Source organism: Physeter macrocephalus, chromosome 18 (genome assembly GCF_002837175.3).
Source record: "Physeter macrocephalus isolate SW-GA chromosome 18, ASM283717v5, whole genome shotgun sequence".
Classification (NCBI taxonomy): Eukaryota; Metazoa; Chordata; class Mammalia; order Artiodactyla; family Physeteridae; genus Physeter; species Physeter macrocephalus.
Window position 1 is genome coordinate 2,070,257 of NC_041231.1, and position 26,841 is coordinate 2,097,097.

Consider the following 26,841-nt stretch of genomic DNA (forward strand, 5'->3'; position numbering starts at 1 on the left):
TAGTGCCTGAGGCCAACAGGGGATGAAGAGGTGACGTGACAGCAGGGATGTGAGAAGGGGAGGGAGGGAGCCACTGTGGAAGGTCCGAGAACCTTCCAGGAGGAGAGGAAGAGCCCTGAGCAGGGAGGGACTTGGTGCTCTATTTAGAAGACTCTCTCCCATTTAGAGCCTACGCTGTGGCAGAAACACTTGGGTTTGTTGTTAACTTTGGCTTGAGAAAGCCGCAGGGGAGCCTTCTGATGCATAAAGGACGGAGAAACTCATATCGAAACAGACGCATAGCTCTGCTCTTTGCCAACAAGTGTTTGTGCATCCCCTCTCTCCGCAGGCCCATAATGCACCGAAACGTCCGCTACAACTGCAGGGTGATATTTCTCAACGGGTAGGTGACCTCCGGGAGGAGAATGACCCGCCTGTCTCCCCTGAGCTCTAGGGGCCTGCGTGCCAGTGCCCTGGGGCATGATCCCTGGGGGCCATGTGCAGGGAGGCGTCTTCTGGAACTACCTTAGTGGGGGCTGGTGTACCAGGCAGGTGACTCAAGTGGCACTGCTCCTGGTCTCTGCCACCACGGACACCTTCAGGTATTAGAAAGAGAGAGGCCACGGGGTGGGGTTTGGGGACACATGGCCCCATTGCTGGGAGGTCAGTCCAGGGAGAGAGGCCTTGTCACGTCCCCTCGCAGACCCTGGACATCAGCTGCTCGCAAGTGCCCCCCTGCCGGGTCTTAGCTGCCCTGTCCCCGTCGACTGTTGGGGTGGACGGACCGGCGGCTGTTCCTTGTCATGGGGCGTGTTCGTCTCAGGAGTGGCCTTGTCCCCCTGCCTGTAGGAAGATCCTGCTCATCAGACCCAAAATGGCCTTGGCCAATGAAGGCAACTACCGAGAGCTGCGCTGGTTTACCCCGTGGTCCAGGAGTCGGTGAGTCGCTGCCCGATGCGCAGGAGCCGGGTGTGTGACCGCTCCTTGGATGCTTATGAAGCATCTTCCTGTGCATAGCTTGTGCAGGTTGCGGGGGAGATAGACTAGAATTCCGGACAAAGTCCCTGCCCCACAGTACCTGTCGCTTAGATATGGCTGCTTTGACACTACTGATTAATTTATAGCGCACTTATCACAGACCACATGAAACTCTCAATCATCAGTCACCCATCAGCCATCATTATACATCTGATCCTGTATATCAGGGTTTCCCCAGCTCCAGCCCCGTTGCTTTGGGCTGGATCATTCTTGTCGTGGGGGTCTGTCCTATGCACGGAAAGGTGTATAGCAGCATCCCTGGCCTCCACCTGATAGACATGTCCATTTGTGACAATTTAAAATGTCTCCAGACATTGCCAAGTGTCCCCTGGGGACAGAATCATCCCCAGTTGAGAACCCCTGCCCTATATTCTTCTTATAGTTATTCCTGTCTATTTATTGTTGCTGCTATTACAAATGGAATCTTTAACATGACATTTTTAAGTGGTTAATATTTTTATGTAGGAAAACTTGAGATTTTGTGTGTTGCTTTTGTAATTGGCCACCTTACTACATTCTCTCATTGGGTCTAGTAGTTAGTCTATTGATTTTCTTAGTTTGTTTTTTTTCTCAAGTAGAAATTATATAATAGAAAACTAATTTTACTTCTTTCTAATATCTATATCCCTCAGTTCATTTTCAAAACTACTTTTCTTGGCCAGCGTTTCTAGAACAATATTCTAGATCATTTCTAGAACAAATGTCTTTGATAACAGGCATTTTTGTCTTTTTCCCAACTTGACTTGGAAAGCTCTTCCTGTTTCTGATTTGGTTTCAGATTTATATCCATCCTTAGTTATTTTTACTTTGCGGATTTAAAATTAATTGAGAATGGTTGTTGAATTTATCAAATTTCTTCTTAGCATATGTTGAGATGAACATGGTAAGTCTTTGCTTGTCTTTATAAGCTCCAAATGGATGTGGTATGTTAAACTTTGTTTCCATTTGCTAGTATCTATTCAGGATTTCCCTCTCTTCTCTAAATTTATATGCCAGTGTTATGTGAGTTAAAATTTAAAAAAAATTTTTCTGTGCTCTGAATGCTTTAAATATTATAAAAATCGTGTAATACCAAGTAATAATATGACAGAAATTCTCTTTACAATTGGGAATGTTGTATCAAATAGTGTTTACTTTTACACTTTTTTAGTGAGGCATAAATAACATGCAATAAAATATGCATATTTTAGGTGCTTTCTTTTTTGACAATTGTGTGCATTCGTGCAATCACACCCTAAAGAAGATAGAGCCATGTCCATGGCACCCCTGCCCCTTTCCAGCTGCTGCCCCCAAGGTTAGTCTTCTCCTTTCTTAGATTTCATACAAATGGAGTCACACCATGTACATTCCTTTGTAACCAGTTTCTTTAGCTTAACATGATGCTTTTGAGATTCATCCAATGGTTTGTTCCTTTATACATAGTACAAATAGTTTGCTCTTTTATATAATAATATGGGTTTGTAATTCATAAATAATTTTCTAAAATTGATGACAAAAAAGAAATACACAAATCCCCCCCAGTCTGCCCCGTCTCCAAGCCCTGCTCCCCGTAGCTGTCCATTTCCACTTTCTATTTTTCTCCTTTTTCCTGTAGCCTCTGCGTTCCGCCTTGGTATTGCTTTTTTTTTTTTTTTTTTTGGTACACGGGCCTCTCACCGTTGTGGAGCGCAGGCTCAGCGGCCATGGCTTACGGGCCCAGCCGCTCCGCGGCATGTGGGATCTTCCCGGGCCGGGGCACGAACCCGTGTCCCCTGCATCGGCAGGCGGACTCTCAACCACGGCGCCACCAGGGAAGCCCCCACCTTGGTATTTCTAACTCATGTGCAGACATTGCCATTTCGTGGCCTCCTGCTCTGGAAGGACAGGATTTGGCACACAATTCAGCCCGTACCATTAGTCTCCCTGACCTCCTCTTCCTAACATGGGCACTTCACAGTTTTCTGGTTGTTTGTTTAAAAAAACAAATATTCATCTGAGTGAATTTGATTGTCTAATTGGCTTTATTCAATGATTCAGGAACTGGGCAGCTTCCCACTAGTAAATAGAAGGGGCTGTACACAATGGAAGGTTTTTATAGGCAGGAGAAGGACAGGACAAGAAGGTATTCGCGAGAGAAAAGTTAGGATAGTTTCAGGCCAGGCCCTCCTCTTTGATACAGAGGGAACAGCAGGGTGTTTTTTTTTTTTAGTTGATGTATAGTTGATTTACAATGTTGTGTTAATATCTGCTGTACAACAAAGTGATTCAGTTATATATATATATATATATATATATACATATATATATATATATATATATATATATATATATATATATACATTTTAAAAATACTCTTTTCCATTATGGTTTATCACAGGATATTGAATATAGTTCCCTGTGCTATATAGTAGGACCTTGTTGTTTATCCATTCTGTATGTAATAGTCTAATTTGCTAATCCCAAGTCCCAATCCTTCCCTCCCCGCACCCGCCTCCCCCTTGGCAACCATAAGTCTGTTCTGTATGTCTGTGAGTCTGTTTCTCTTTCCTAGGTAAGTTCATTTGTGTCATATTTTAGATTCCACATATAAGAGATATCATTTGGTATTTGTCTCTCTCTGTCTGACTTAACTTACTTACTTCACGATCATCTCTAGGTCCATCCATTTTGTTGCAAATGGCATTATTTCATTCTGTTTTAGGGCTGAGTAATACTCCATTGCATAGATATACTACATCTTCTTTATCCATTCATCTGTCAATGGACACTTAGGTTGTTTCCATGTCTTGGCTCTTGTGAATAGTAACAGCAGCGTCTTCATCGTGCAGAGCCTGCCTCCCCAGTGTGATCAGGACATCAGACTGCCTGTTCTTAAAGGTTGAAACTGCAGTTAAGTCTTGGTTTCCTGTCTTGGGGCAGATGACTCCATTTTGGGCTTGCTGTTTCTCTCTAACCAGTCACAGCTCAGTGTTTCGTGATCGGCTGAGATCTACATTCACAAGTGAGCTGCAGATTGTGTTCTGAATCCGTGTTTCTTCGCTCATTTCTCCTGCCTGGAGTCGGCCAGGGTCAAGTTCCTCTGCTTTCCATCTCTGTTCTCGCCCAGCACTCCTCCCACAGACACACAGGCACTTCCTGCCCCAGTCTGCTCATTGTCCCCCAGGCTGGCTGCACAGCCGGCACCCCCTCCCTGTCACAGTTCTCTGGGGCTTCTCTTCCCTCCTGGGTTTGCTCAGCCTCCTGGATGACTGTCTTCCCCTGTCAGTCACTCATTTGCTGGAACTCAGCATCCAGTAGCTTTCTACAATTCTACCACCAACAGGCAATGAACGCAGTGCTGATACTGTCTACCCGGAAGTAGTGTCCGACCCCACAGGTTCAGGGCTCAGCCCCACTGGACTGCCCCCCACCCTACTACAGATGCTAATCACAAGTCTGTTACTGTGGACACATCCATTTGTCCAACATGCAGCAAACCAAATGCTGAGATGCTGAGGTTTGCAGCTGTGCAGTCAGGCCACCCAAGATGGCTACTCTCTCGGCTTTCTGTACATCCCTGCTGGACCAGTCCCCGCCTCACCTACACCCCACTCACCTGACTCACCTTCCCTCTTAGTCATAGAGCCTAATCAGTAAATGCCTACATACTTGCCCCCCGGCCCCAGCTAGTGACGACTGTTCTAATCTTTAGATCAGAACTATCTATGGCACTTTATCAAAGGGGCCATAAGGGACTTGCCCCTTTCCTGGTTTCCCTGGTAACCAATGAGCCAACCTCCACGTTCTTGTAAAACAACTGGGCTACGTGAAGCTGGGAATGTATTCAATTAAAGAGAGGAAAAAAAGAAAGAAAAAAATAACTAAAGTGAGCTACATCAGTAAAGGCAGTTTACAAGCAGAGGGGTTTTAAGAAGCTCTTTCCCAATCTGCTGCTCTGCAAGACAAGCTCAAGAATTCCTTTTAGCCATCAGTTTCTGTTAACTCTGTTAACTCTAGGGGGCATGGTTTCAGTTCCCCCACCTTTTAATCATTCCTCAGTCTTGAGGAAAGGGGGCCATGACCACTCTGGCTGCTTCCTACTGAAGAGGGATGTGGGCCTAACAAAGTTTTGAGGAATGAAACTGTTTCAAATTTGATTGCAAATCCTCACAAATCCCAAAATGAGGCCAAGACTTTGGGCTTAAAGATACAAGACAAACAGCAAGTAGAGAGTTATGACAAAAAGGGATATAAATCCTAGCAAACACAAAACGATAATACCTAGTTTAATCAGTCCCTCAAACATAGACCTTATTCTTGCTGGGATCCATTAGAAGATATTTCTTTCTTTCTTTCTTTTTTTTTTTTTTTAGAAGATATTTCTTAAGAGATCAAATCCAGGTTTTGGGGATGACATTTGTTGGAGCCAAGCTGCCTTTTGTCTGATTTTATCTAAATAGGTTTTAATTTCTGATGTGATATTAATACATACATAGCAGGAACTATTGGCCACTACATACATGCCCCCTTTTTCTGTTAAAATATAATCTAAAGCAATTTTATTGTCTAGTAGCCTTCTGGCTAAAGAATCTAGAGCCCTCTGCTGGGAAGCTGTGGCTTGAGCTGTCTCGTTTGCTGCTATTCCTAAAGTAAAAGATTTCATAGTTACAAGAGGAGACCTTGAGGACATAAGTTTGCAATTGGCAGCTAGCAGATACTGTTTTGAGAACAGCTGGTGGTGTCCTTGAGTCTGATACAGTTCAGAAAATTCAAGTTCTCAGTAATACTGGAGCATGTCTGAAACCACACCCACAATGACCATCCAGCTCTGTTTTGGATGCCTGAACCACAGTTACTCTATTTTGATTTTTGAGTACACTCTTTTCCTCAGTGGTTAAAGCAGATGTACAGTGCATGTTTGATAGGCCACAAAACAGGTCGTTCTGGTTAGTATAAAGTTTAAGTTAAATCATGTATAAGCCAGAATGACTTCCCCATACCTCAACATGTGAAAATTTCCTCCATCATTTTCCCCTTTTGATTGCAGATCTTTTGATAGAAAGCATTTATGATCAAAATATTTGTCCCTCGATGCCAGGGTGGTTGCTGCCTGCCATGGGTCCATCCTGTCACTCGGTGCTAGGCCAGCTTGATATAGATGTAAACATATATGCCTAGTTATCCACGTTGGGGAAACTAATCAGACTCAGTGAACAAGCGCAGAAGTATGCTAGCAAGGAAACCTTTTATAGGCTATACATTTTATCAGTTATACCGAATTGTCACAGAAACATTTTATATGTGCTTTTAGCAGTAGACTTAAAGCAAGCAGTGGTACCCGTCACAAGTATTTATACTCTGTGACAACTTCACTAGAGAATTTTCTTTCCATCCGAGCTTTGGGGGCAAAGGTATGGTTAGAAATAAAACAATAACTTTAATGTTGATAAGGGAGACAAATATTTGGTAATCAGTAAATTGAATTAGTAGAATGGGTCTGGTCCAGATTCTTGGGTCAGCTGTCTACAACTCTGTCTTCTTCTCATCCTGGGATGGGTGTTGCTTGGGTCAGCAGTCCTTTCTGTAGACCAGTCTGTTGCAGAGACCCCTCGTAAGTGGGAAATATGAACTCAAGAGCCAGTTCCCTTGTTTCACTGTGCTTGAGCTACTTATGAATACCTGATAAGGGTCCTTTCATCTAAGTTGGAGAGAGAGTCCTTTAAATGATGACTTTTTTAGTATGTATAATCCCTGGTTGCAGGTCATGGGGCCTCTGATTTTCATCCCAAGAGAGATTCCTGTGATCAGCTTCTGAAACAAGCTTCCCTCTTCCCACTGGTAACCACTAGTTTGTTCTCTGTATCTGTGAGTCTGTTTCTTTTTTGTTATATGTATTTATACTCTGTGACAACTTCACTAGAGAATTTTCTTTCCATCCGAGCTTTGGGGGCAAAGGTATGGTTAGAAATAAAACAATAACTTTAATGTTGATAAGGGAGACAAATATTTGGTAATCAGTAAATTGAATTAGTAGAATGGGTCTGGTCCAGATTCTTGGGTCAGCTGTCTACAACTCTGTCTTCTTCTCATCCTGGGATGGGTGTTGCTTGGGTCAGCAGTCCTTTCTGTAGACCAGTCTGTTGCAGAGACCCCTCGTAAGTGGGAAATATGAACTCAAGAGCCAGTTCCCTTGTTTCACTGTGCTTGAGCTACTTATGAATACCTGATAAGGGTCCTTTCATCTAAGTTGGAGAGAGAGTCCTTTAAATGATGACTTTTTTAGTATGTATAATCCCTGGTTGCAGGTCATGGGGCCTCTGATTTTCATCCCAAGAGAGATTCCTGTGATCAGCTTCTGAAACAAGCTTCCCTCTTCCCACTGGTAACCACTAGTTTGTTCTCTGTATCTGTGAGTCTGTTTCTTTTTTGTTATATTCACTAGTTTTATTTTTTAGATTCCACATATAAGTGATATCATACAGTGGTTATCTTTCTCTATATGACTTATTTCACTAAGCATAATGCCCTCCAAGTCCATACACAATGTTGCAAATAGCAAAATTTCATTCTTTTTTATGGCTGATTAGTAGTCCATTGTGTATATGTATCACATCTTCTTTATCCATTCATCTATTGATGGACACAGGTTGCTTCCATGTCTTGGCTATTGTAAATGTGCTGCTATGAACATTGGGGTGCATTGTCTTTGTTTTCTTCAGATATATGCCCAGGATTGGGATTGCTGGATCATATGGTAGCCCTATTTTTAGTTTTTTGACGAACATCCATACTGTTTTCCACAGTGGCTGTACCAATTTACATTCCCACCAACGTACCCAAGGGTTCCCTATCTGTTCTGTTCTTTGATGCACCTAATATGTTTTCATATCTTCAAATGTTTTAATTTTTCAAATTATTTTCTTAGTTTTGAGCTCACTTTTTATCTTCTGTTGTCTGATTATCTTTGCGATCTTGCATTGGCTTCTGTTGGCTCTAATTCTATGCCAGTATAGATCTCTAGTTCACTTTTTTTTTTCTCCATTTCTAATGTTGAAATGTTGAATCCTTTCAGACCATCACTCATTTAATAATGCCTGTAGAAAGGGTGGCAGTGGATATTGAGCTGGAACCAGAAGCTTTCATTCTGGTACAGTTAAAAAACCAAACAGTTTTTACCCTTCGGGAGTTGTGCCAAAATGGTGACAATAAAATGGTTATGTCACTGTGTCCCTGCTTTAGTAATGAGTCCATCACAGCTTCAAGATGCTCTTTCAGGCTTTTGTAGGAAAACAGAAAAAAGGCCCAGTTCTTGACTGCAAAGAACTTAAGAATCTAGGTTCATTTTCATTAGATTCTTAGGTGGATGCCCCAAGTCTGAGCCCAGCAAGACGGGGTGGGGGGGGTCGGTGGGAGGGTGTCGAGGGGGCTCTTGTAGCTCCCAGGGGGCCAGAAAAGACTTGAAATTAGCATGGCCAGAAGTGGTTTCTCTGCAGAAATATGCTGCTAAGGTTTCTCCAGGGGATGTTTCCTGAGGAAGAAGAACATCCCATCAGAGGAGCTGTGCAGAGCGGGAGGAGTTCAGCTGGAAAGATGGGTCGGGCCAGCGTGAAGCCAGCTTGGAGTGACTCACTGCCAATCCGGAGGGTTTACTGTTGATACTTTAGCTCTTTAATGAACTGTGCGAACCTCATGAGCCATCCACCAGGTGTAGGTTGGCTTTGGAGCAGCGGGTGGGGAGGAGCAAAGGTGAACCTGCATCGTTCCCTGGTGGGCTTGCCTGCGTCTGGTTCTGAATGGATCTTCGTGCAAATTGAGGGGAGAGGCGAGGGTGAAGGGAGACACCTTGGGGCAGCTCTTCCCTTTAAAACAAATTGTGATGCAGCAGTGTCGCCATCCGCAAGCCTACCGATGGTGAGCTGAGTGCTCATTATGGGACGCCAAGGCAGCTCGGGGGTCAGAGGACGTCTGCAGTTTCTGTTCCCTTCATTAGTGAGGGAGAAACAGCATCGTCCTCTCAATTTCTCTACTTTTAAAATTTGCTTAAGCAAAAGCCACTAAAATCTCCCAGAAGGTTCTTCTGAATTCTGAGAAACCAAAAAGAAATCTAGTTAATTAAATATCCTAATGGTGCATCTGGTAACAGCCTATTTGAGGTCAGATTTGGAAACCATCTGTTGTTCGAATTCTACCTTTTATTGTAGACCGTGGGATGGCTTGTACTCAAGCTGTGTGTTAAACTCTCTGTCCAGTTCATACAATTTGGAACGTTCTTTTATTACTTCAGTCATGATACCAGTTTGTCACTGTATGTTGGGTTCATGCAGTGTGATCGTCTTGATTCAGGAACTTTGATCAGGAATTCCACCTGGATTTCCCCGTGGGGAAATACGACTTCTTCTCAGATAACCCCCGTGACGTGCCTCTCAGATGCCGTGCATGAAAGTGTTGACGCAAGTTCGTGTGCCCAATGCACAGCGAGGCCAAACAAACTGAAATTTCAGAGTTTGGAGCAGAGAAGGGTTTTCTTGCAGGGCCGTATGCAAGGAGACGAGGTAGCTCATGCCCTGAGAAGCCTCAAGCTCCCCGAAGGGTTTTGGCAAAGCATTTTTAAAGGCCAGGAGAGGAGGGTGTTGCAGGGTACGTGATCAGCTTGTGCACAGTTCTCTGACTGGCTGACGGCGGGGCAGCAGGGTGGTATCACAGGGTTAATATGATCAGTCCTCAGGCTCCAGGAGGCGGGGGCCTATGTGTTAATGGTCATCGAGTAGTTCTTCCATTTGGTGGTGGTGGTAGGGGGGTGTTCACATCTGTAAAACAACTCAGGAAATGTGCATCAAATACTGTTATCTAGGTACTTCAGAGAGGAGCTAACGCAGAGGCTATGGGGGAAGGCCTGTCCCAGGAAGGCCCCCATGGTGTCCTGGTCCGTTACAAAAGCGTGGGGAAGCCAGGCCAATGGTAGGAGAGCACCAAGCACCTAGCTGTCATGTGGCCTGGGAGCCTCATCGAGTCGCCTTATACTTTCCTTTCTACCTTAAATTGACAGTTCCTTTGCCAGCTCATCAGTTGCAAGCTCTCATTTTGAGTTTTGCTTTAGGTTTGGGTGCCGTTCTGCATATTTCCCGAGATGGTCCTCCTCTCATCTGTGGTGGTTTCCTTTCCAGGCAAACAGAGGAATATTTTCTCCCCCGGATGATACAGGACCTGACAGAGCAGGTGAGTCTCGGAGAAGAAAACCCGTTCTCGGTCAGATGTCACTCTGGGGTGGGCCGTGGGGGCAGGACCCTTCGGGTCAAAGTAACGGACATCACCATGGCCCGTGTAAGGAGCACAGACAAAGGGGTGATGTCTGTGACAAGTGGGGAGGGTCCCGGGAGCAGAGGGGCGGGGACGGGGGGCGTCTCCTTTCCCCTGTGTGCTGCCTGTCGTGTTCCTGCCCTCTCCTCTCCTCTGGCTCACTCAGTGGGGTAGAGGGCTCAGGGGAGCCTGGGGGAAGGGGCTCCTGCCCCACCTCAGCTGCCGGCTGTTCCCTGCTGGGCTGGGGCTCGGGCTTAGGGACCGCCCAAGAAGCCGAGTTTGGAGGGTTTCTAGTTATACAACTCGTGAAGGACTTTCCTTGGCTGCCTGTTCATTCTGTGAAAACTCAGCATCAGAAATCTGTCTTGTCTCGTCTTATCTTTCGCACCTGGCTGGGCAGGCCTGAAGAGCTTTGACTTTGCAGCCTTATCTGGGGGCCTCGACCATCCCCTTCGTCCTGGAAGCTGCTGAGGTGGGACAGCCGGGACCCGGTGCCGTCCGCTTCCTGCGGGGCGTTGAGAGCCAGGGGCGCAGAGGGGGTGTTTCGGGGGGGGGCCCTGATTTCTCTGGCTCCTGCTTGACTTTCCATTCTGGTTGCCAAATGTATCAATTTGTTTAGGCCACCATAACCAAGCACCACAGCCTGGGTGGCTTAAACAACAGACACTCACTGTCTCCAGTCCTGGAGGCTGGAATCTGAGGTCCAGGCGTGGGCAGGCCTGGGTCCTCCTGAGGCCTCTCTCCTCGGCGTGTAGACGGCCGTCTCCTCCCTGTGTCCTCACGGGGCCGTCCCTCTGTGTGTGTCTGTGTGCTTTTCTCCTCTTCTCATAAGGAAACCAGTCCTATGGGATTAGGGCCCCACCCTAGTGACCTCATTTTACCTTCATCACCTCTTTAAAGATCCCCATCTCCAAACACAGCCACATCTGAGGTGCTGGGGTTTAGGGCTTCCGCACGTGAATTTGGGGGACACGGCTTAGCCCGTGACACCCAATTCTCTGCACCCCTGACTGTTGCACTCAAGGTGGCTCAGGGGACACACTGAACCTCCCCAGCGGAGCAGGTCGGCAGGGACACATCTGGACCTCGGGGATGGATCTGGGGGGGTGGGGCAGGAGGCCCTTCTCCCCGATCCCACCCGCCCCCAGACCCTTTTCCTCTTTATGCCAGGGGTCTCTGCCTGCCTCTCACTTCCCTGGCCCTTGAGCCAAGATCACCTCTGTTCGGGAGCCAGATTAAGTCACTGGCACCGGTTCTGATCCCTAAGAGAGGATGTCCGAGGGGCCACCTTGGGTTGGTACCTCCCACGAGGCAGCCGGGGGCGGGCACAGCTGAGGCTGAGGACAGGGACTCTCAGCCAGGTCTGGTCGCCTCCCATGCGACCTGGAACCTTTGCTGACCGTGAATTGCAGCAATGGGAACAATTTAAGTTCATCGTGATCCAGAACACAGTGAGTAGGTCTTCAGCCCACTGATCCTGCCCTGCTCACAGCCAGGAAGGGGGCTTGCAGAGAGGGTGGCCAAAATACCTGCTGGATGTGGCAGAACGGACCTGGGTCTTCCCAGAGCTCTGAGTGTGTGTATGTGCAGGCATGCGTGTGCATGTACACGTGTTTCTGTGTGCATTTGTGTACATGCGTGTGAATGGGGTGGGGGACCGGATTCCTCCATGAACCCCTCCCCTGCATGGAGCCCACTCTCCCCCTTCCCCTCACAGAACCTCACTCCCCCTCCCCTGTCAGAGAACTCCCCCCCTCAGGAGCCCCTCCCTCGCACAGAACCCCTTCCCAACATATATATAAAGTTCCATGAGGGACTTCCCTGGTGGTCCAGTGGTTAGGACTCCATGCTTTCACTGCCAAGGGCGTGGGTTCCATCTCTGGTTGGGGAACTAAGATCCTGTAAGCCGTGCAACATGGCCAAAAAAAAAAAAAAAAAAATTAAGTTCCATGAGATCAGAGCTTTGGTTTCATTCACAACGTTATCCCCCGTGCCCAGAACTATTCTTGTTCTCCCAGTCCTGGCACACGGCAGGCACTCAACAAATATTTGCTGGATAAATGTAGTAACTCGTTTAATCATTGCAACGATCCTGTGAGGTAGGAATGACTCTCATCGCTGTTGTCATATAGTAAAACCGACACGCAGAGAAGCGAAGTAAATCATCAAAAGTCATACAATTAAGAAGCGAGGATGGAACCCAGGAGACAGATGCCAAAGCTCTGGGTTCTAACCTCTGTGCCAGCCCTCTGGGTACGGCCAGGGTCCACTCGGCTGCAACGTGGCGGCGCTGGGAGTGTCGTCATCAGCTGGGGACACAATTCCTGGCTGCTGCCCAGCCTGCTGAGCCTCTCTTGCGGGTCCGCTGGCCCCTCCTGGTCTCACCGCTCCTCCGCAGTGAGAGCCTAGCTGTGCTCCCCCTTAGAGTGGATAGGGCTGCGCCCAGATGGGGACACAGAGAGACGCAAGGAAAAGTCCTGGGGAGAAGTCCAGAAGTTTCCTCGCAAGCCTGTGGAAGGCAAAGGGCCAGCTTCTAGTACAGGACAGGGAGAACCAGAAAGGTATGCCAGGGTGTCTGCTCCTTCTGCGGCAGAACTTGGTGCTGCAAGTGTGTGTGTGTGAGTGTGTGTGAGTGTGTGTGTGTGTGAGTGTGTGTGTGTGTGAGAGTGTGAGTGTGTGTGTGAGAGTGTGTGTGTGTGTGTGAGTGTGTGTGTGTGAGTGTGTGTGTGAGTGTGAGTGTGTGTGTGTGTGTGTGAAACAGACATTTCAGCAGCAAGCCCCCTGCTGTGAGAAATCCTCCATTTCATTCTTCTAGGACCCTTTGATAGCCTAAAAAACATACCAGGTGATCCCCCTAAACCAATGTGGGGGCCGCCTGCAGGTGGAAGGATGCTGCTTGGTGTCACTGGTTGAGAGCAAGTTGCAGAAATTGGCCCTGGGTGCCAGTGGATTAAAGTTCAGGGGAGTTTTCAAGAAACAGGGCAAAGCCAGCCCCGTAACTGCTGTAACCTGGATAATTCAGGTCAGGGGCCCATCACTGAGAGCCCCGCTGCATGCTTTGTTTATCACCCTGTTGCCCCGAGCCCTGGTCTTGTCACAGGAAGAGGGGGTCAGGATTCCAGCCCTACCCCTGCGGTAAGGAACGCAAGGCACCCGTTGCAGGGTGTGCTGTGGTCCCGGGACGGCCAGCTCGGGGTCCTGGGTGAGGGCTGTGTCCGGGGCAGGAAGCATCAGAACAGAAAATGCCAGGCCTGCCCCTCGGTTCTTGCCGTTGGTTATAAAGGGAGTTGAACTCACTAACACACATATCAGGGCACCCAGCCAAGAGTGCTGGGTTGCGGTCCAGGCCCGCCGGGAAGATTTCCTGGCTGAGGGAAATGGCAGCGCTGCTGAAACTTGGTCCCCGAGAGAGGAGGCCAAGGCGGGCCCCGCGCCCGGGTGACCCTGTCGGAACTTGCTCATCTCAGTGACTGCTCAGACCTGTGCGGCAGCCTCGGGGGCAACTCCGTCCCTGCCCTGGAAGCTCCCACCCCTCAGGGGTCACGAACGTAGCTCCTAGAGACACAGGGACCCTGCGTCCTGCCCCAACCCTGCCGTTCAGGAGCTGGAGGACCCGTCGGCTGGCGTGAACTTTGTAAGAGCTCAGTCCGTTCGTTTCTGACATGGGGATGGGACCCCCAGGAGCACAGATGATGTCAAAAGAGCATCCAGGGCTTTCCTGGTGGCGCAGTGGTTGAGAGTCCGCCTGCCGATGCAGGGGACGCGGGTTCGCGCCCCGGTCCGGGAAGATCCCACGCGCCACGGAGCGGCTGGGCCCGTGAGCCGTGGCCGCTGAGCCTGCGCGTCCGGAGCCCGTGCTCCGCGGCGGGAGAGGCCGCGACAGTGAGAGGCCCGCGTACCGCAAAAAAAAAAGAGCATCCAGCCGATGCTGATGCGATGCTGCTGGCCATCGGGGCCCGTGGAAACTTCAGGAACCGAGTCACAGTTAGTTGCAGCCACAGTCAAGCTCGTGGCAGCTCAGAGCTCGGCTTCCAGGTGTGACTGACGCCCTTGGGTCAGCGGAGGAGATGCCTGCTGGCCCCTGGGCTGGGAATGCTCCGGGTCGAGGAAGGATTCATTAGTACTTGAAACAAAACCATGGCCTTTATGCAAGTCTCATGCATGACATCTGGCGTCCTGGTTCAGTACATGGCCCAGACGGGATGGCCAAGGGGTCTCAAGCGCTCTGGTCTCCCGACCCAGGAATCCGTGCCCTTTGGGGATGCTGTCCTCTCCACCCGGGACACGTGCATCGGGAGTGAGGTCTGCGAGGAGCTCTGGACACCCCACAGGTCAGCCTTGCCCTCTGCGCCATAGATCCCATCCTCGCTGGGCCCCGGAGGATTGGGGGTTTGCAGCCTTCCTGGCGTCATGGCCTGGGGCTGCGGAGACGCCCTGGGAGCTGCGGGGCTGGGAGGGTGGGTTGGGGATACCGGTCTCTTTGCCCTCCTCTGCCCACAGCCCACACGTGGACATGGGCCTGGACGGCGTGGAGATCTTCACCAATGCCTCAGGCAGCCACCACGTGCTGCGCAAAGCCCACGCCAGGGTGGACCTGGTGACCACGGCCACCACCAAGGTAGGTGGCGGCGGGGATGCTGGAGCGTGTCTGTCTCACACTTGTGACCCCAGCGCCCAGCGCCTGATCGTGAGGACGCTCAGCGCTTCTGGTTGCAGCTGCAGCTGATCGGTGCGCGTGACTCCACTTCCCGGGCCCCGCTTGCCTGACCTCATTTAACCCTCAAAACTGCCCTACGGGCCAGCTGCTGTTGACATCTCTGCTCTTGGAGCAGGACACTCGGTGCATGGCGGTCAAGTGGCCCCTGGGCTCACACCCCAGCCATCTGGTTCCTGGGCTCTTGACCATCATACTGGTCTCAGGACAAGTGACATGGTGCCCGGGAGCCAGGATGCCCGTTGGCACCACAGCAAGGCACGGGGAACGCCCACGAGTTCGCCCCTCTTGCTGGCGGCGTGACCCCAGGGGCCGTGTTTGCTCTTTCCTGGGACAGAATCTCGGCTTCGTGCCCTGGGGGGTTTGTCTTCTCTGAAGCTGCATCTCTCCTCCTGTCTGGTGGAGGTGACGGCGCCTGCCTTGAAGGGTAGTTGGGAGGCGAGAATGGATGATTCGTGTGATGCCTGGTGCCTTGGAAGGCCGAGAGCACCACAGCTGCGGGCATTCCCTGGAGGCGCACGTTTTCTTGCTGGGGTGGGGGGCTAATTATGACGCAGTCGCGGGGGGGTCTGAAGCTTCATGTGTTTGGGCCGGAGGAGGGTGAAGGTGACGGACCACAGTTGACCATTGCTGTCCCCTGCATTTTCCAGAACGGCGGGATTTACTTGCTGGCCAATCAGAAGGGCTGTGACGGGGACCGGCTGTACTACGACGGCTGTGCCCTGATTGCCATGAATGGCGGCATCTTTGCCCAGGGATCCCAGTTCTCTCTGGACGACGTGGTACGAACCAGCCCGCGCGCGATGGCGGTGGGGGGGGGGTCTCCGGTTCAGGGGCTGTGTTCTCTGTCCTCCCCCATGACGGGGGGTCTGACATGGCCCCCGTGGTGGGTTCACCTCCTTGGTTCGGGAGGGATTCTCACCCTGAGGTTACGGGGACCGCCCGCACAGCACGCTGGACGGATGGGATACCCGGCAGTCTGTCAGCCCCACGTGCCCTGCAGGGTCCCCCCCGAGGCTGCACTTGGAGCTGAGGGAGAGGCCAGGAGCTGCAGGAGGAGTGGGCTTTGTAGTGACAAGAGGGGTGACCCCTGGTTCCCGGGAGGATGTGATGGGCTTGTTTGAAGAATCCCATGGCCGGGGCTGGCGGGGAACTGGAGCCAGTCCTCAGGAATGAGCAGACACCACGCCTGGTCCCCGTGACGAGAGCCAGGAGGGGGCTTGCAGGTGGGCCATTAGGGGGTTTTCCCCAGAGGTCAAGGCAGCACACGTTCCCTGTGGGCCCTGCCCCGCGGGTTCTGGAAGCAGCATTGGAGACCCCCACCCTCCTCGTTCTGGGGGGCGCCCCGGTCTCACTGGACTGATGACCAGCTGGGGGCACATCCCCCCAGCGGGGCCGTAACCTCACGGGAGCCACAAATATGAAAACTGCACACCCTCTTTTTCTGAAAACACATGAACGTGGGTGCAGAGCTTTCCCGTGTGATTGGACATTAGTTTTCTTTACAGAGAGAATAAGACGATGGAAAGGTGCTTGTAGAGAATCGTGTGGCTCTCCCTGTTGGTTTTTGGTTTTTTTTTCAAGCACCCAAGAAGGAAATGGCTGTTACTGCCAAAAAAAATGGGAATAGATTCCAATTCTGCAAACGCAGCACAACGTAACTTTCAGTGCTGCCGGGAAGGGTCACTTTTACTGGGCTCAGACGGTCGGTACAGGCTTCATATGGCATCACACATCTTGTCTTTGGATCCAACTCGGGTTTTTTTGGAAACAAGTGTTGGAAATGCTCATTCACGGAGGCAGGTGGTAGCAAAAAAAAAAAACGGTCTCCGGGAATTGCTGTGCCGGAGCGAGGCAAGCGGTGTCACAGAGTAAGAAAGTCTACGGGACCCTCTGTTGTAACTTCTGTTGCTTCACCTCCTCGACATCCACGCAGATGAGGTGATGTTTCATGCCTTCCGCAGTCTCCTTGGGGTTGTTGGCAAGGAAGTGGTTATGAAACCAAACTTCGGTTTCAAAATGGACCGAGGGAAGGAACTTTGAAAGGAATCCCATGGTGTTTTCTTGCCCAGAGGGAAGCCCGAGCTTTGGCAGTCTGGGCCCCGGCAGCGGGAACACTCCGTCTCCCTGCAGAAGTCCTCCTGATCGGGGTCCCTCAGACCTCGCTTTCCAAGTGGCTGCGTCCCCAGAGGCGCCCTATTGTCCAGTATTAATCATGTTAAAGACGGAAGGGCGTTGGAGGGGAAGATGAAGTCCATGCAGACGGCTAGGTGTTCATCTGCTCCAAACATGCTTCAGCGCACGTCGGTTTGGCCAAAACACTCAGCCAAACGTCAGAGCCACGGGCACCTGGTGGCAGGCTTGACTGGCAGGTGGGTTGGGGGGTCACCTGCTCCAGGATGAGCAGGCGTGCAGGTCACTACAGGTTCTGGACCCCGTCCAGGCCCCCCAAGGAACCCCCATTTCAGCAAGCACACAGGTGATTCTTCGCCATACAAAAACCTGGGGACCATTGTCTCCCAATCCCCTGGAGGGGGCTTTTGAGCCAGAATTCTCTGATTTTGCCTGAGTGTTCGGGATGGAGGTGGCATCACTGCCCTGGGGCCAGGGCAGTGCCCTTCTGTTCTGCCACCTCCTCTGTGGTCAGGTGACCTTCTCGAGGGCACATGCTTCTCACAGCCTCGATCGAGCCTTTGTGCAAGGCTAACCTAGTTCTGGGGAGAGTGGACTGGAGCCTCCTTCTCAGGAAGGGTTCACTCCTCTGGCGTCTTCTCACTTTCTGTGGCTTTGTCAAGGCAGCCCGGCGGCTTCAGTGACCCATCCCTTGGGAAATGACAGGAGAACCAAAGGACGTGGCAGCTCTTTATTCTCTGTCTCTTCACGGGCATTTCCAGCTTGGGTTAGGCCCACTGTTGACACCGGCAGCTGTCCACAGCCCAGCGGCAGGAGCGGGGGCCCAGCCACCCTGTGTCCCCCAGTGGTGCCCAGAAGCAGTTCTTGCTGTCCTGCACCTGTGTGTATGAGACAATGTCCTCGTAATATAATTTGATTAGTGTTTTTTTTCTCCATAAGGGAAGGAATAACGTCTATGAGTTAAAACTTTTCCCTCTTCTGTAATTTGTTGCAAGTGGCAGAACCCCCATCTCATCTGGGTTCAAAGGCAATGAAGCGTCACCTCCTAGAACACAGGCAGCACGTCCAGGCCAGGACCCCGACGTGATGAGTGCCGGGGCTCTGGCTCCACCCCTCTGTCACTCTCCATCTGGGCCTTCCTCTGTGTGGGCTTCATTTTCAGTTGCCTCTCGGTCACAGGATGGCTGCAGGAGCTCCAGCCATGCCATCTTCATGCAGCCCCGCTCAAAGGCAGAAAAGGGGCCCTTGCTCCTCATGTGTCTTTTTGAGAAGCTTTCTCAGAAGCCCCAGCTGACATTTATTGACAGGATTGTGTCCTGTGCCGTGATTAACGACTCACTGGCAATTCAGCGCAAGTTCTCGTGGCGACGACAGGAGGAAAGGGCTTTGGGTCGGCAGTACCACTGGCTGTCCCCTCTCCCTGGACCCCCCAGTCCCTGCCTTAGAAGGCACAACTCATCGGGTGCCATTTGGCACACCTATGAAAACAAATTAGACGTGTGAGCGAGAAGAAAAACAAAACAGGAAATCACGGTTTCTCTTTGAAACTCCCTTCTCCAGGAAGTCCTCACCGCCACGTTGGATTTGGAGGACGTCAGAAGCTACAGGGCAGAGATTTCATCTCGAAACCTGGCGGTAAGTGCTTGTAGACACACACATGGGATGCACATCAAAGACCCAGAATTTTTTTTAATAACAGCTTTATTGAGATGTCGTTCCCTCACCACACAGTTCACTGATTTTGGCACATGATTCAGTGGTTTTTAGTCTATTCGTGGAGTCAAGCAGCATCAGTACTATCAGTGTCAAAACATTCTCATCACCCAAAAGAAGCCCGGACCCATGAGCTGTTAACTCCCCGTTCACCTCCCCCAGGGCCCCCCGGCAACCATCAGTCTGCATTGTCTCTATGGATTTGCCAATTCTGGACGTTTCATAGAAATAGAATCATCTTGTATGTGGCCTTTTGCATCTGACTTTTTTCGCTGAGAATAGTGTTTTGTGGTTCATCCATGCTGTAGCGTGTTAGTGCTTTATTCCTTTCTATGGCCGAATAATATTCCACTGAATGGATAGACCACGTGCTGTTTGTCCATTCATCTGTCAGTGCACGTCTGGACCATCTCCGCTCTGTCTGTGATGAATTGTAATGCCGTGGACATGTGCCCGGGTGTCCGTGTGGACGTGTTTGCGTGTCCTTTGTTATATGCCTGGGACTGGACTGCAGCGTCCTGTGGTGGTTCCCTGTTGAACTGTAGGAGGCCCCGCCAGACCGTCCTCAGCCACTGCGCTCCATCTCGTGTCCCCCCAGCGCTGTGCAAGGGCTCTGGGCTCCCCACATCCCTGCCAGCGTTTGCTACATCCGTCTCTGTTCTGGCCGTCCTGGCGGCCATGAAGGGTCCCCAGTGGGGTTCTGAGCTGTGTTCCCCGCTGGCTGCAGTCATCCCAGGGGCCTGTACGGGTACCAGCGCTGAGGGCTTGTCCTTCCCAGGCCAGCAGGGTGAGCCCCTACCCCCGCGTGAAGGTGGACTTCGCCCTGTCCCGCGACGAGGACCTGCTGGAGCCGCTCTCTGAGCCCGTTGAGTGGAAATACCACAGTCCCGCCGAGGAGATCAGGTGGGGCCCTTGGGATGCTGGAGCGGGCGGGTGGGGGGGGGGTCCTGTTGTCCCCCGGGGAACCCCCCCATCTCCGGCTGCACCGCCAGGTGGCGCTGCGGGGCCAGCGTGTCCTGGTCTCCAGAGCCTGCACTTGACGCTGCAGCCGGAACCCCTGGCCCACGCCCAGCCCTGCCGCTCCTTGCCCTGGGCCCTTGGGCACAGAGACGCTGTTGCCTTCCTGTGCCATTTTCACAACGGGGCCAGTGATGGCACCTGCCCCCTGGGGCCGTTTTGAGATTTCAAACGAGATCATTCACGCGAAGTGCTTAAAACGGAGACCTGGGCGTCGTGCTGGCGGCTCTCACGGGCACTGCGCCCACCTTGGCACCTGCCCCCGGGTGGGCTGTGGACCAGGTCGGCAGCTCCCCAACCTAATGCTTCCCATCGTTCCCCAGCCTCGGACCTGCGTGCTGGCTCTGGGATTTTCTAAGACGTAGCCAACAGGTGAGGCATCCGTGTCTCCCCAGTTCTCTCTGCTCCCGCCGGTTGGTTTGCGTTTGACTCTGCGGCAGGCTGGTGACTTTTTCTTTAAAATGCAAAGCATTTCTTGGCTCTGCTTCAGCCGGGAGCCTCGGCTACACTAGCCAGAGCCCAAAGGTCCCGCTGAGCTTCGGCTCCGTCTTTGGGGTCCTGTCTGGTGACACTGAGCTTCGAGACTCCCCGCCTCCCGCCAGTTTCGTGATCGTGCGTGTCTGTAATTCACCGTGGAGACCCAGCCTTAGACCCTCCACAGTGGAGGTCCCTTTGCCTTCTAGAAAGTCCATCCTGGAACGTGCAGGGCATCTTTTCCCCTCCCCCGGGGAGAGTATTCTGTGGGCGCTCATTTTTGCAGGGGGAGCCGGGCTCATCTTGGGGGCGCGTGGCTTCCCAGAGGCGCTGCTCACCCCCCCGTCTGGTCGGCCCGTTCCAGGCGGGGTTCTTCCTGCCCCTGAGCGGCGGGGTGGACAGCGGGGCCACCGCCTGTCTCGTCTACTCCATGTGCCACCAGGTCTGCGAGGCTGTGAAGCACGGAAGTAGGTGACGTCTGGGGCCCGAGCAGGTTCCAGGGGGTCAGCCCGCGGGAGGAGCAGAGCGAAAACCCGGGTCCTGGGCATCGTGGTGGGGGTCGTATTCAGATGTCACGGCGTCGCACCCACGTCCCAGGGCCTGGGGACGTTAAAGTCCCTTCCGGGGCCCACGTGGCTGCGTCCGTCAAGCCACAGGTGCCCGTCGCTGCCGTGTGTCGGCAGTGTGTGGCCCCAAGGAGAGAACAGGGGCCGTGGGGTCGGGCAAACCCAGGTTCACATCCTGTCACTCTGCGCGGTGACCTCGGCCGTTCCCTCAGTGCCCGCAGCCGAGAAACGGGCATCGCGGGGCTGCCCTGGCGAGGTTGCCGGGCGGCGGAGAAGGGATTAATCGGTGCAGGCACCTGGCCCACGGCACGTGCGCTTCTGTCCGGTGGTTTTCAGGTCAGGAAGTGCTGGCCGACGTCCGGACCATTGTGAACCAGACCAGCTACACCCCCCAGGACCCCCGGGAGCTCTGCAGCCGCATCCTGACCACCTGCTACATGGCCAGCGAGAACTCCTCCCGGGAGACGTGCAACAGAGCCGGAGATCTCGCGCAGCAGATCGGAAGGTAGCTGGTCCGCGGCGCCGGGCACGGCCAGGTGGTGGTGACGGCAGGAAGCTGCACCCAAGGCCACGTTTGTGGGTCAGTGAGCACCCCAGAGGCGAGCGGGTTCCCTCCTCACCCCCCTCCCAGGAGCGTGACCTGCCCTGTGCCCCCTTCCACCTGGCGGCCTCTGTGCCTGAGGAGGGCGGAGGGAGGGGAGACTCGGCTCCATTCAGAATGTTCCGTTTATTCTGCCTCCAAGGGAAAAACCAGAGGCTGCCCCTTCTGTGTGCGGAGCTCAGCGCAAAGCTGTCCCCGCCAGCAGTTCTGTCCCCAGGGAGGTGCCCAAAGGAAGTGAAAGCGGGGACATGAACAAATAGCTGCACATTTGTGTCCGTGACAGCGTGTTCACAGCAGCCAGAACAGCTCAGATGTCCATCGACAGCTGAATAGGTAACCGAAAGGTGGTTGCAAGGGGATGATATTCAGCCTTAGAAAGGAATGAAGCGCTGACACAGGCTACAACGTGGATGAACCTGGAAAACAACATCCTGAGTGAACGAAGCCAGTCACAAAAGGACAGATATTGTGTGATTCCATTTCTTTGAAATGTTCAGAATAGGCAGATCCACAGAGACAGAGAGTGGGTCAGTTGTCCTCGGGGGCTGGAAGAGGAGGGGGTGGGGAGAGACCGCCCGTGGGCACAGGGTTTCCTTCTGGGCCGATGGAAAGTTCCGGAACTAGAGGTGACGTCGTCAGTGTACTCGATGCCGCTGAGTGGGGCACTTGAAGATGGTAAATTCTGTGTTCTGTGTCTTTGTTTTACTGTCTGCACACCTTCCCTTTCTCTCCCCAGCCACCACATCGGTCTCAACATCGACCCGGCCGTGAAGGCCATCATGGGTATCTTCAGCCTGGTGACGGGTAAAAGCCCTGCGTTTTCAGCTCACGGAGGAAGCAGCCGGGAGAGCCTGGCCCTGCAGAACGTACAGGTGTGCCTCCCAGCCGGGGCCGTTGTCCCCACTCGGGGGCCACAGGGAGCCCGGGGACAGTGGCACTGGGGTCAGCAGCCTGCCTTAGAGACCCTGAGCGTGCAGCCGCGTGACAAGGATGAGGGTCTGCGTGCGTGTGCGCGCGTCAGCGTGAGGGTTTGTGAATGTGGGGTGTGTGTGCAAGTGCGTGCGTTTTCTGCATCTTCGGGGGGCGGCTCAGGCGCGGCCCCACCTTCCAGGCGGCCGCAGGGGAGCTGGACCCTGCGTGGCCCGTGGAGGGAAAGAGGGGGCCTGGGCTCCAGCTGCCTGGGTCTGTCCTGTCTGTCCCCTTTCTGCGGGTGCGGGTGACCTTGCCCAGCAATGCAGGAAGCGACGGCAGCGCAGGTCTCCCCCGCTGGCTTTGCAGCCCTGTCTCACCGCGGCCTCGGCCTTTGGTCCTTCCGTCTCTGGGGCTGAGCGCAGCAGCCCACGGTGCGGGTGGCGGGGCCCCACGGGCTCCCGATCACTTACACTTGCCTGTCCTCCTGAGGTTGCTGGCAGAGCCCCTGCCCCGAGCGGCCGGGAGGCGGTGTTAGCATGCACGTCCCCCAGCCCCGGCCCACGCGGCTGACGCTTCCCTCCTGTGGTCCAGGCGCGGGTGAGGATGGTCATTGCCTACCTCTTCGCTCAGCTGAGCCTCTGGTCCCGGGGCGCCCCAGGCAGACTTCTCGTGCTTGGATCTGCCAACGTGGATGAGAGGTGTGTGTGCCCTCGCTCTGGATGAGTCCCCTGGTTGACCCACGGCCACTCCGGCCGGGTCTGTGTCTCCCACGCTCTGCCTCAGCTCCTGATGCATCTTTGAGAGCAGCCGAGGCGGGGGGGAAAGGCACGGGGCTCAGATGAAAACGGTCATCTCTTCTGGCCTGTAAATCCTGGCCCGTGCCCACGGACCAGACCCTGTTCCTACCGTCAGCCATCCGTTCAACGGGACAGGGAGTGATGTTACACCCACCTCGGGGTTGCTTGAAGGAGCCCCGCTCAGGGCGGCGCAGGTTTTAATCCCCGCCTGTCTGGGACCCAGGGGGGTCTTACACCCCGGCTTTGCACCCTCATGGGAGCCTGGAGGGCTGAGTGGTCGGTCTTTCTCTTGAAAAGTGGGGAGAGGTCAGCCGTGTGAATGCATGTAGGACAAAGGCCAAACGGTACCCACAGCACAGGTCAGCAGTGGCCTTGGTGGGGGGAGCCTGGGATGCGGGTGGAGAGCTGCGGTCCTCCAGTGGTCCAGCGAGACTACGGTAGCGGTGGTGGTGGGGTGGAGAGGGACGGACACATCGAAGGGGTGAGTGTCGTGGGGTTGAGGTGACAAGTGGGCACAAAGTCGGTGGCTTCGAGACGCAAATGAATTACCTTACAGTTCGGTAGGATAGGGGTTCAGCACGGATCTCAGTGGGCCAAGGTCAGGGTGGCACGGGGCCGGTTCCTTCTGGAGGCTCCAGGAGAGAAGCTGTTCCTCACCTTTTCCAGCTCCTGGGGGCACCTGCATCCTTTGGCGTGTGGCCCCTTCCTCTGTCTGCAGAGCCAATGGTGCAGAATCTCTGTGCCTTTCCTGTGGCCACAGCTCCCACAGGAAGCTCCCACAGGAAGCTGACTGGCGCCCCCCTCCCGCCAGGTCCCTCTCCCACATTTAAGGACCCCTGTGACTGCATTTAGGGCCCACCCCATAATCCAGGGTAATCCCCCATCTCAAGGCCTCAGCCTCATCTCGTCTGCGGAGTTCCTTTCACCCTGTATGTGTACGTATACAGGTTCCGGGTATTAGGATGTGGGCACTTGGGGGGCCACTCTGCCCACCGCAGGGGGCGTCGAGCAGTGGGGAGGCGGCCCTGCCTCTGTCGGCTCGGCGTCCATGTGCGCTGCGGCCCCGCCCCTCCCTCTCGAGCACCTCCGTCCCTCAGCTCCACACTCGGCTGGCGCCAGCCCTCCCCTCCCAGGCGGGCCGCTTCCAGTGGCTGCTGCTCGGTGCCCAGGCTGCTTCCCGGCCCAGACGTCTCGTCTGGCTTGCTGGGTACTCCTCCTCGGCTGTCCGCAGCCTCTGCCCCTTCCCCAGTCTGCCCCAGCACATCAGGCTTCTCCAAGACCCTTGAATCTGCCAAGCTCTGGCCCCAGGGCCCTGGAAGAAGCGAGTCTTCGGATGCCCAGGGACTGGATGGCCAGGCCCCCAGGTTCGTGGAATCTGCAGCCCCTCGGGTCTGCTGCATGGAAACCGCGCGTTCTTTCTCCTGCTGCAGCCTCCTCGGCTACCTGACCAAGTACGACTGCTCCAGCGCAGACATCAACCCCATTGGCGGGGTCAGCAAGACGGACCTGAGAGCCTTCGTCCAGCTCTGCATGGAGCGCTTCCGGCTTCCCGCCCTGCAGAGGTGCGTGTGCGCCCACGAGGCCGCAGCTGTGGCCCCTGAGCCCCCGGGTATGCGTCTCGGCACAGCCCCGGGCCACCCTCGCCCCGCCCAGCCACCTTCCATGGCTCCCATCTCCTGATGGAAACAGTCCTGCCCTTCAGGGGCGCTTGGGGTCCCGAGACCAGGCACCCCCTCCCTTCCCGTCGGTGCTGCCCTGGCTCTGGCCAGATCAGGCAGCCGCTGCTTCCCTCCCCCTCACCACCCTTCTCCCGCCGTCGGGAGGCCGGGAGGTCTGTGTATCCCTCCGTCTTCGGGCCGAGCAGTGCCTGGTGCTTTCATGGTACCTGTTGAGTTAACACGCGGGTGTCGTGACTGACCTCCGTGTGTCTCGGCCGCAGCATCCTGGTAGCGCCGGCCACGGCCGAGCTGGAGCCCTTGGCCCACGGACGGGTGTCCCAGACGGACGAGGTAACGGCGGTGGCTCCGTCACCGTGCTTCTTCCCCCACCTCCCTGCTGCTGGGTTCCTTCATGGCCTCCTTTCTGCCCCGACAAGCCATGCTCCATCGCTGGGTTCCCGGCCCGGGAGCCCAGGGCTCAGCGCCATCCATCGCGGGCCTTCAGCGTTCAATTCAGGTCTCTCGAGGTTGGAGCCGGGAGGGAGGTGATGAGGCGATTTGGGGAGGGGGGTGGGGCTCGGTTCCACCTCCAGCAGAAGTTTTAACCTGTCCCCCAGCGCTGACTTGCTGTCACTCACGAGACGCATCTCTTTTGTCCCCAGGAAGACATGGGAGTGACCTACGCGGAGCTGTCGGTCTACGGGAGGCTCCGGAAGATCGCCAAGATGGGGCCCTACAGCATGTTCTGCAAACTCCTCTACGTGTGGAAGGACGTCTGCACCCCCAGACAGGTAAGCCACGTGCAGTGTCCTCAGGGAGTCGGCAGGTCAGGTCACCCTGTGGGTGGGTTTGACTCAGGAGCAGGTGGCCACGGTGTGACTTTAAAACGGGAACACTCTCTCTCTCTAAGGAACTAAGGTCCAGTTTTAGGCTCTCAGCAGCCCGGGCCTTCCTTCTACCCTGGCTAAGTTTGTCTGAGTGGGGCTGGACCCCGTCATAACAAGCAAGCGCCTCCTCCTCTCTGGGGGGCAGAGGGCAAACTCTGAGGGTGGAATATCGCTGCTTTTCTGCGAGCTGTCAGGCTCGTTAGGGCTGAAGCCCACGGACAGAGTGGTGCCCGCAGCACCGCCTGGAAGCCTCATGAGATACGTCTTCCCGGGACCCCTGAGCAGGTCTCCTGATGCAGCTTCCGGGGTGCTGGAGTCGGGAGCCCGCGTCTTCAAAGCTCATCCCGCTGCCGCGGCCCGAGCAGTGGCGGCGGTCCGCTCCCGCCTTCGGGGGGTGCACACGCAGCCGGGTTGCGGGGGGTGGGTGCTGTTAGCTGGCCCAGCCCAGGGCAGTGCCGCCGGAAACGCCAGCCTGGGGTCTTGCCGGCTTTGCCAGCATCAGGCCCCGTGCATCCCTCGGCCCCCAGGTGGCCGACAAAGTGAAGCGGTTCTTCTCGAAGTATTCCGTGAATAGACACAAAATGACCACACTGACCCCCGCGTATCACGCCGAGAGCTACAGCCCAGACGACAACAGGTTCGATCTGCGGCCGTTTCTGTACAACACCCGCTGGCCTTGGCAGTTCCGCTGCATAGAAACTCAGGTAAATCAGGCAAAAATGGTTTTCCTCCCTGTTAAATGTCTGTTGAGGGAATATCAGCTCATTTCCCTGGAGGGCCGAGAAGCTTTTTAATATATACGGTGGCCTTTTTTAGCGTCCTTCTTTCTGCAGAGGATCCAATATGTTTCAAGTCAATCAGAGCATGAGCTGTTTTGGGGTGTGCTGAGGGTGCTAAAATGAGGGGCTACTACACTGTGTCAGCGTGGTACCAATCACTGTGATTTCTAGACTACTAGGGTATCCAGCTGGCTTCACGTCTTCTTCTAAACCATTTGTTTTTCCTTTTTCCCCTAATTACCTAATAATAGAACCATCTTGCCTGAGAATTCAGGCTTTGTGTGTGTGTGTGTGTGTGTGTGTGTGTGTGTGTGTGTG

At 53.8% G+C, this 26,841-nt stretch overlaps 1 protein-coding gene across 18 annotated transcripts in view; it reads left to right on the forward strand.

Moving 5' to 3' along the window:
- Positions 1-26,841, forward strand: part of NADSYN1 (NAD synthetase 1) — a 43,478-nt gene that overhangs the window by 8,469 nt on the left and 8,168 nt on the right. For 5 of the 18 annotated variants that reach the window (XR_008615681.1, XR_008615683.1, XR_008615682.1 and 2 more), the window contains exons 5-21: positions 329-382; positions 829-918; positions 10,140-10,191; positions 14,515-14,603; positions 14,773-14,890; positions 15,637-15,768; positions 18,680-18,754; positions 19,560-19,735; positions 20,173-20,221; positions 20,688-20,790; positions 21,226-21,394; positions 22,227-22,362; positions 22,994-23,100; positions 24,630-24,761; positions 25,139-25,208; positions 25,520-25,648; positions 26,272-26,448. Coding sequence is in view for 14 of the 18 variants with exons in the window: in XM_028479294.2 (XP_028335095.1) it covers positions 329-382; positions 829-918; positions 10,140-10,191; positions 14,515-14,603; positions 14,773-14,890; positions 15,637-15,768; positions 18,680-18,754; positions 19,560-19,735; positions 20,173-20,221; positions 20,688-20,790; positions 21,226-21,394; positions 22,227-22,362; positions 22,994-23,100; positions 24,630-24,761; positions 25,139-25,208; positions 25,520-25,648; positions 26,272-26,448 (1,858 nt within the window). In the remaining 4 variants the exon portion in view is untranslated. Of the gene's footprint in view, positions 1-328; positions 383-828; positions 919-10,139; positions 10,192-14,514; positions 14,604-14,772; positions 14,891-15,636; positions 15,769-18,679; positions 18,755-19,559; positions 19,736-20,172; positions 20,222-20,687; positions 20,791-21,225; positions 21,395-22,226; positions 22,363-22,993; positions 23,101-24,629; positions 24,762-25,138; positions 25,375-25,519; positions 25,649-26,240; positions 26,830-26,841 lie in introns of those variants that run through there. The other 13 variants (XM_028479293.2, XM_055079569.1, XM_028479301.2 and 10 more) reach the window with 11 other exon arrangements.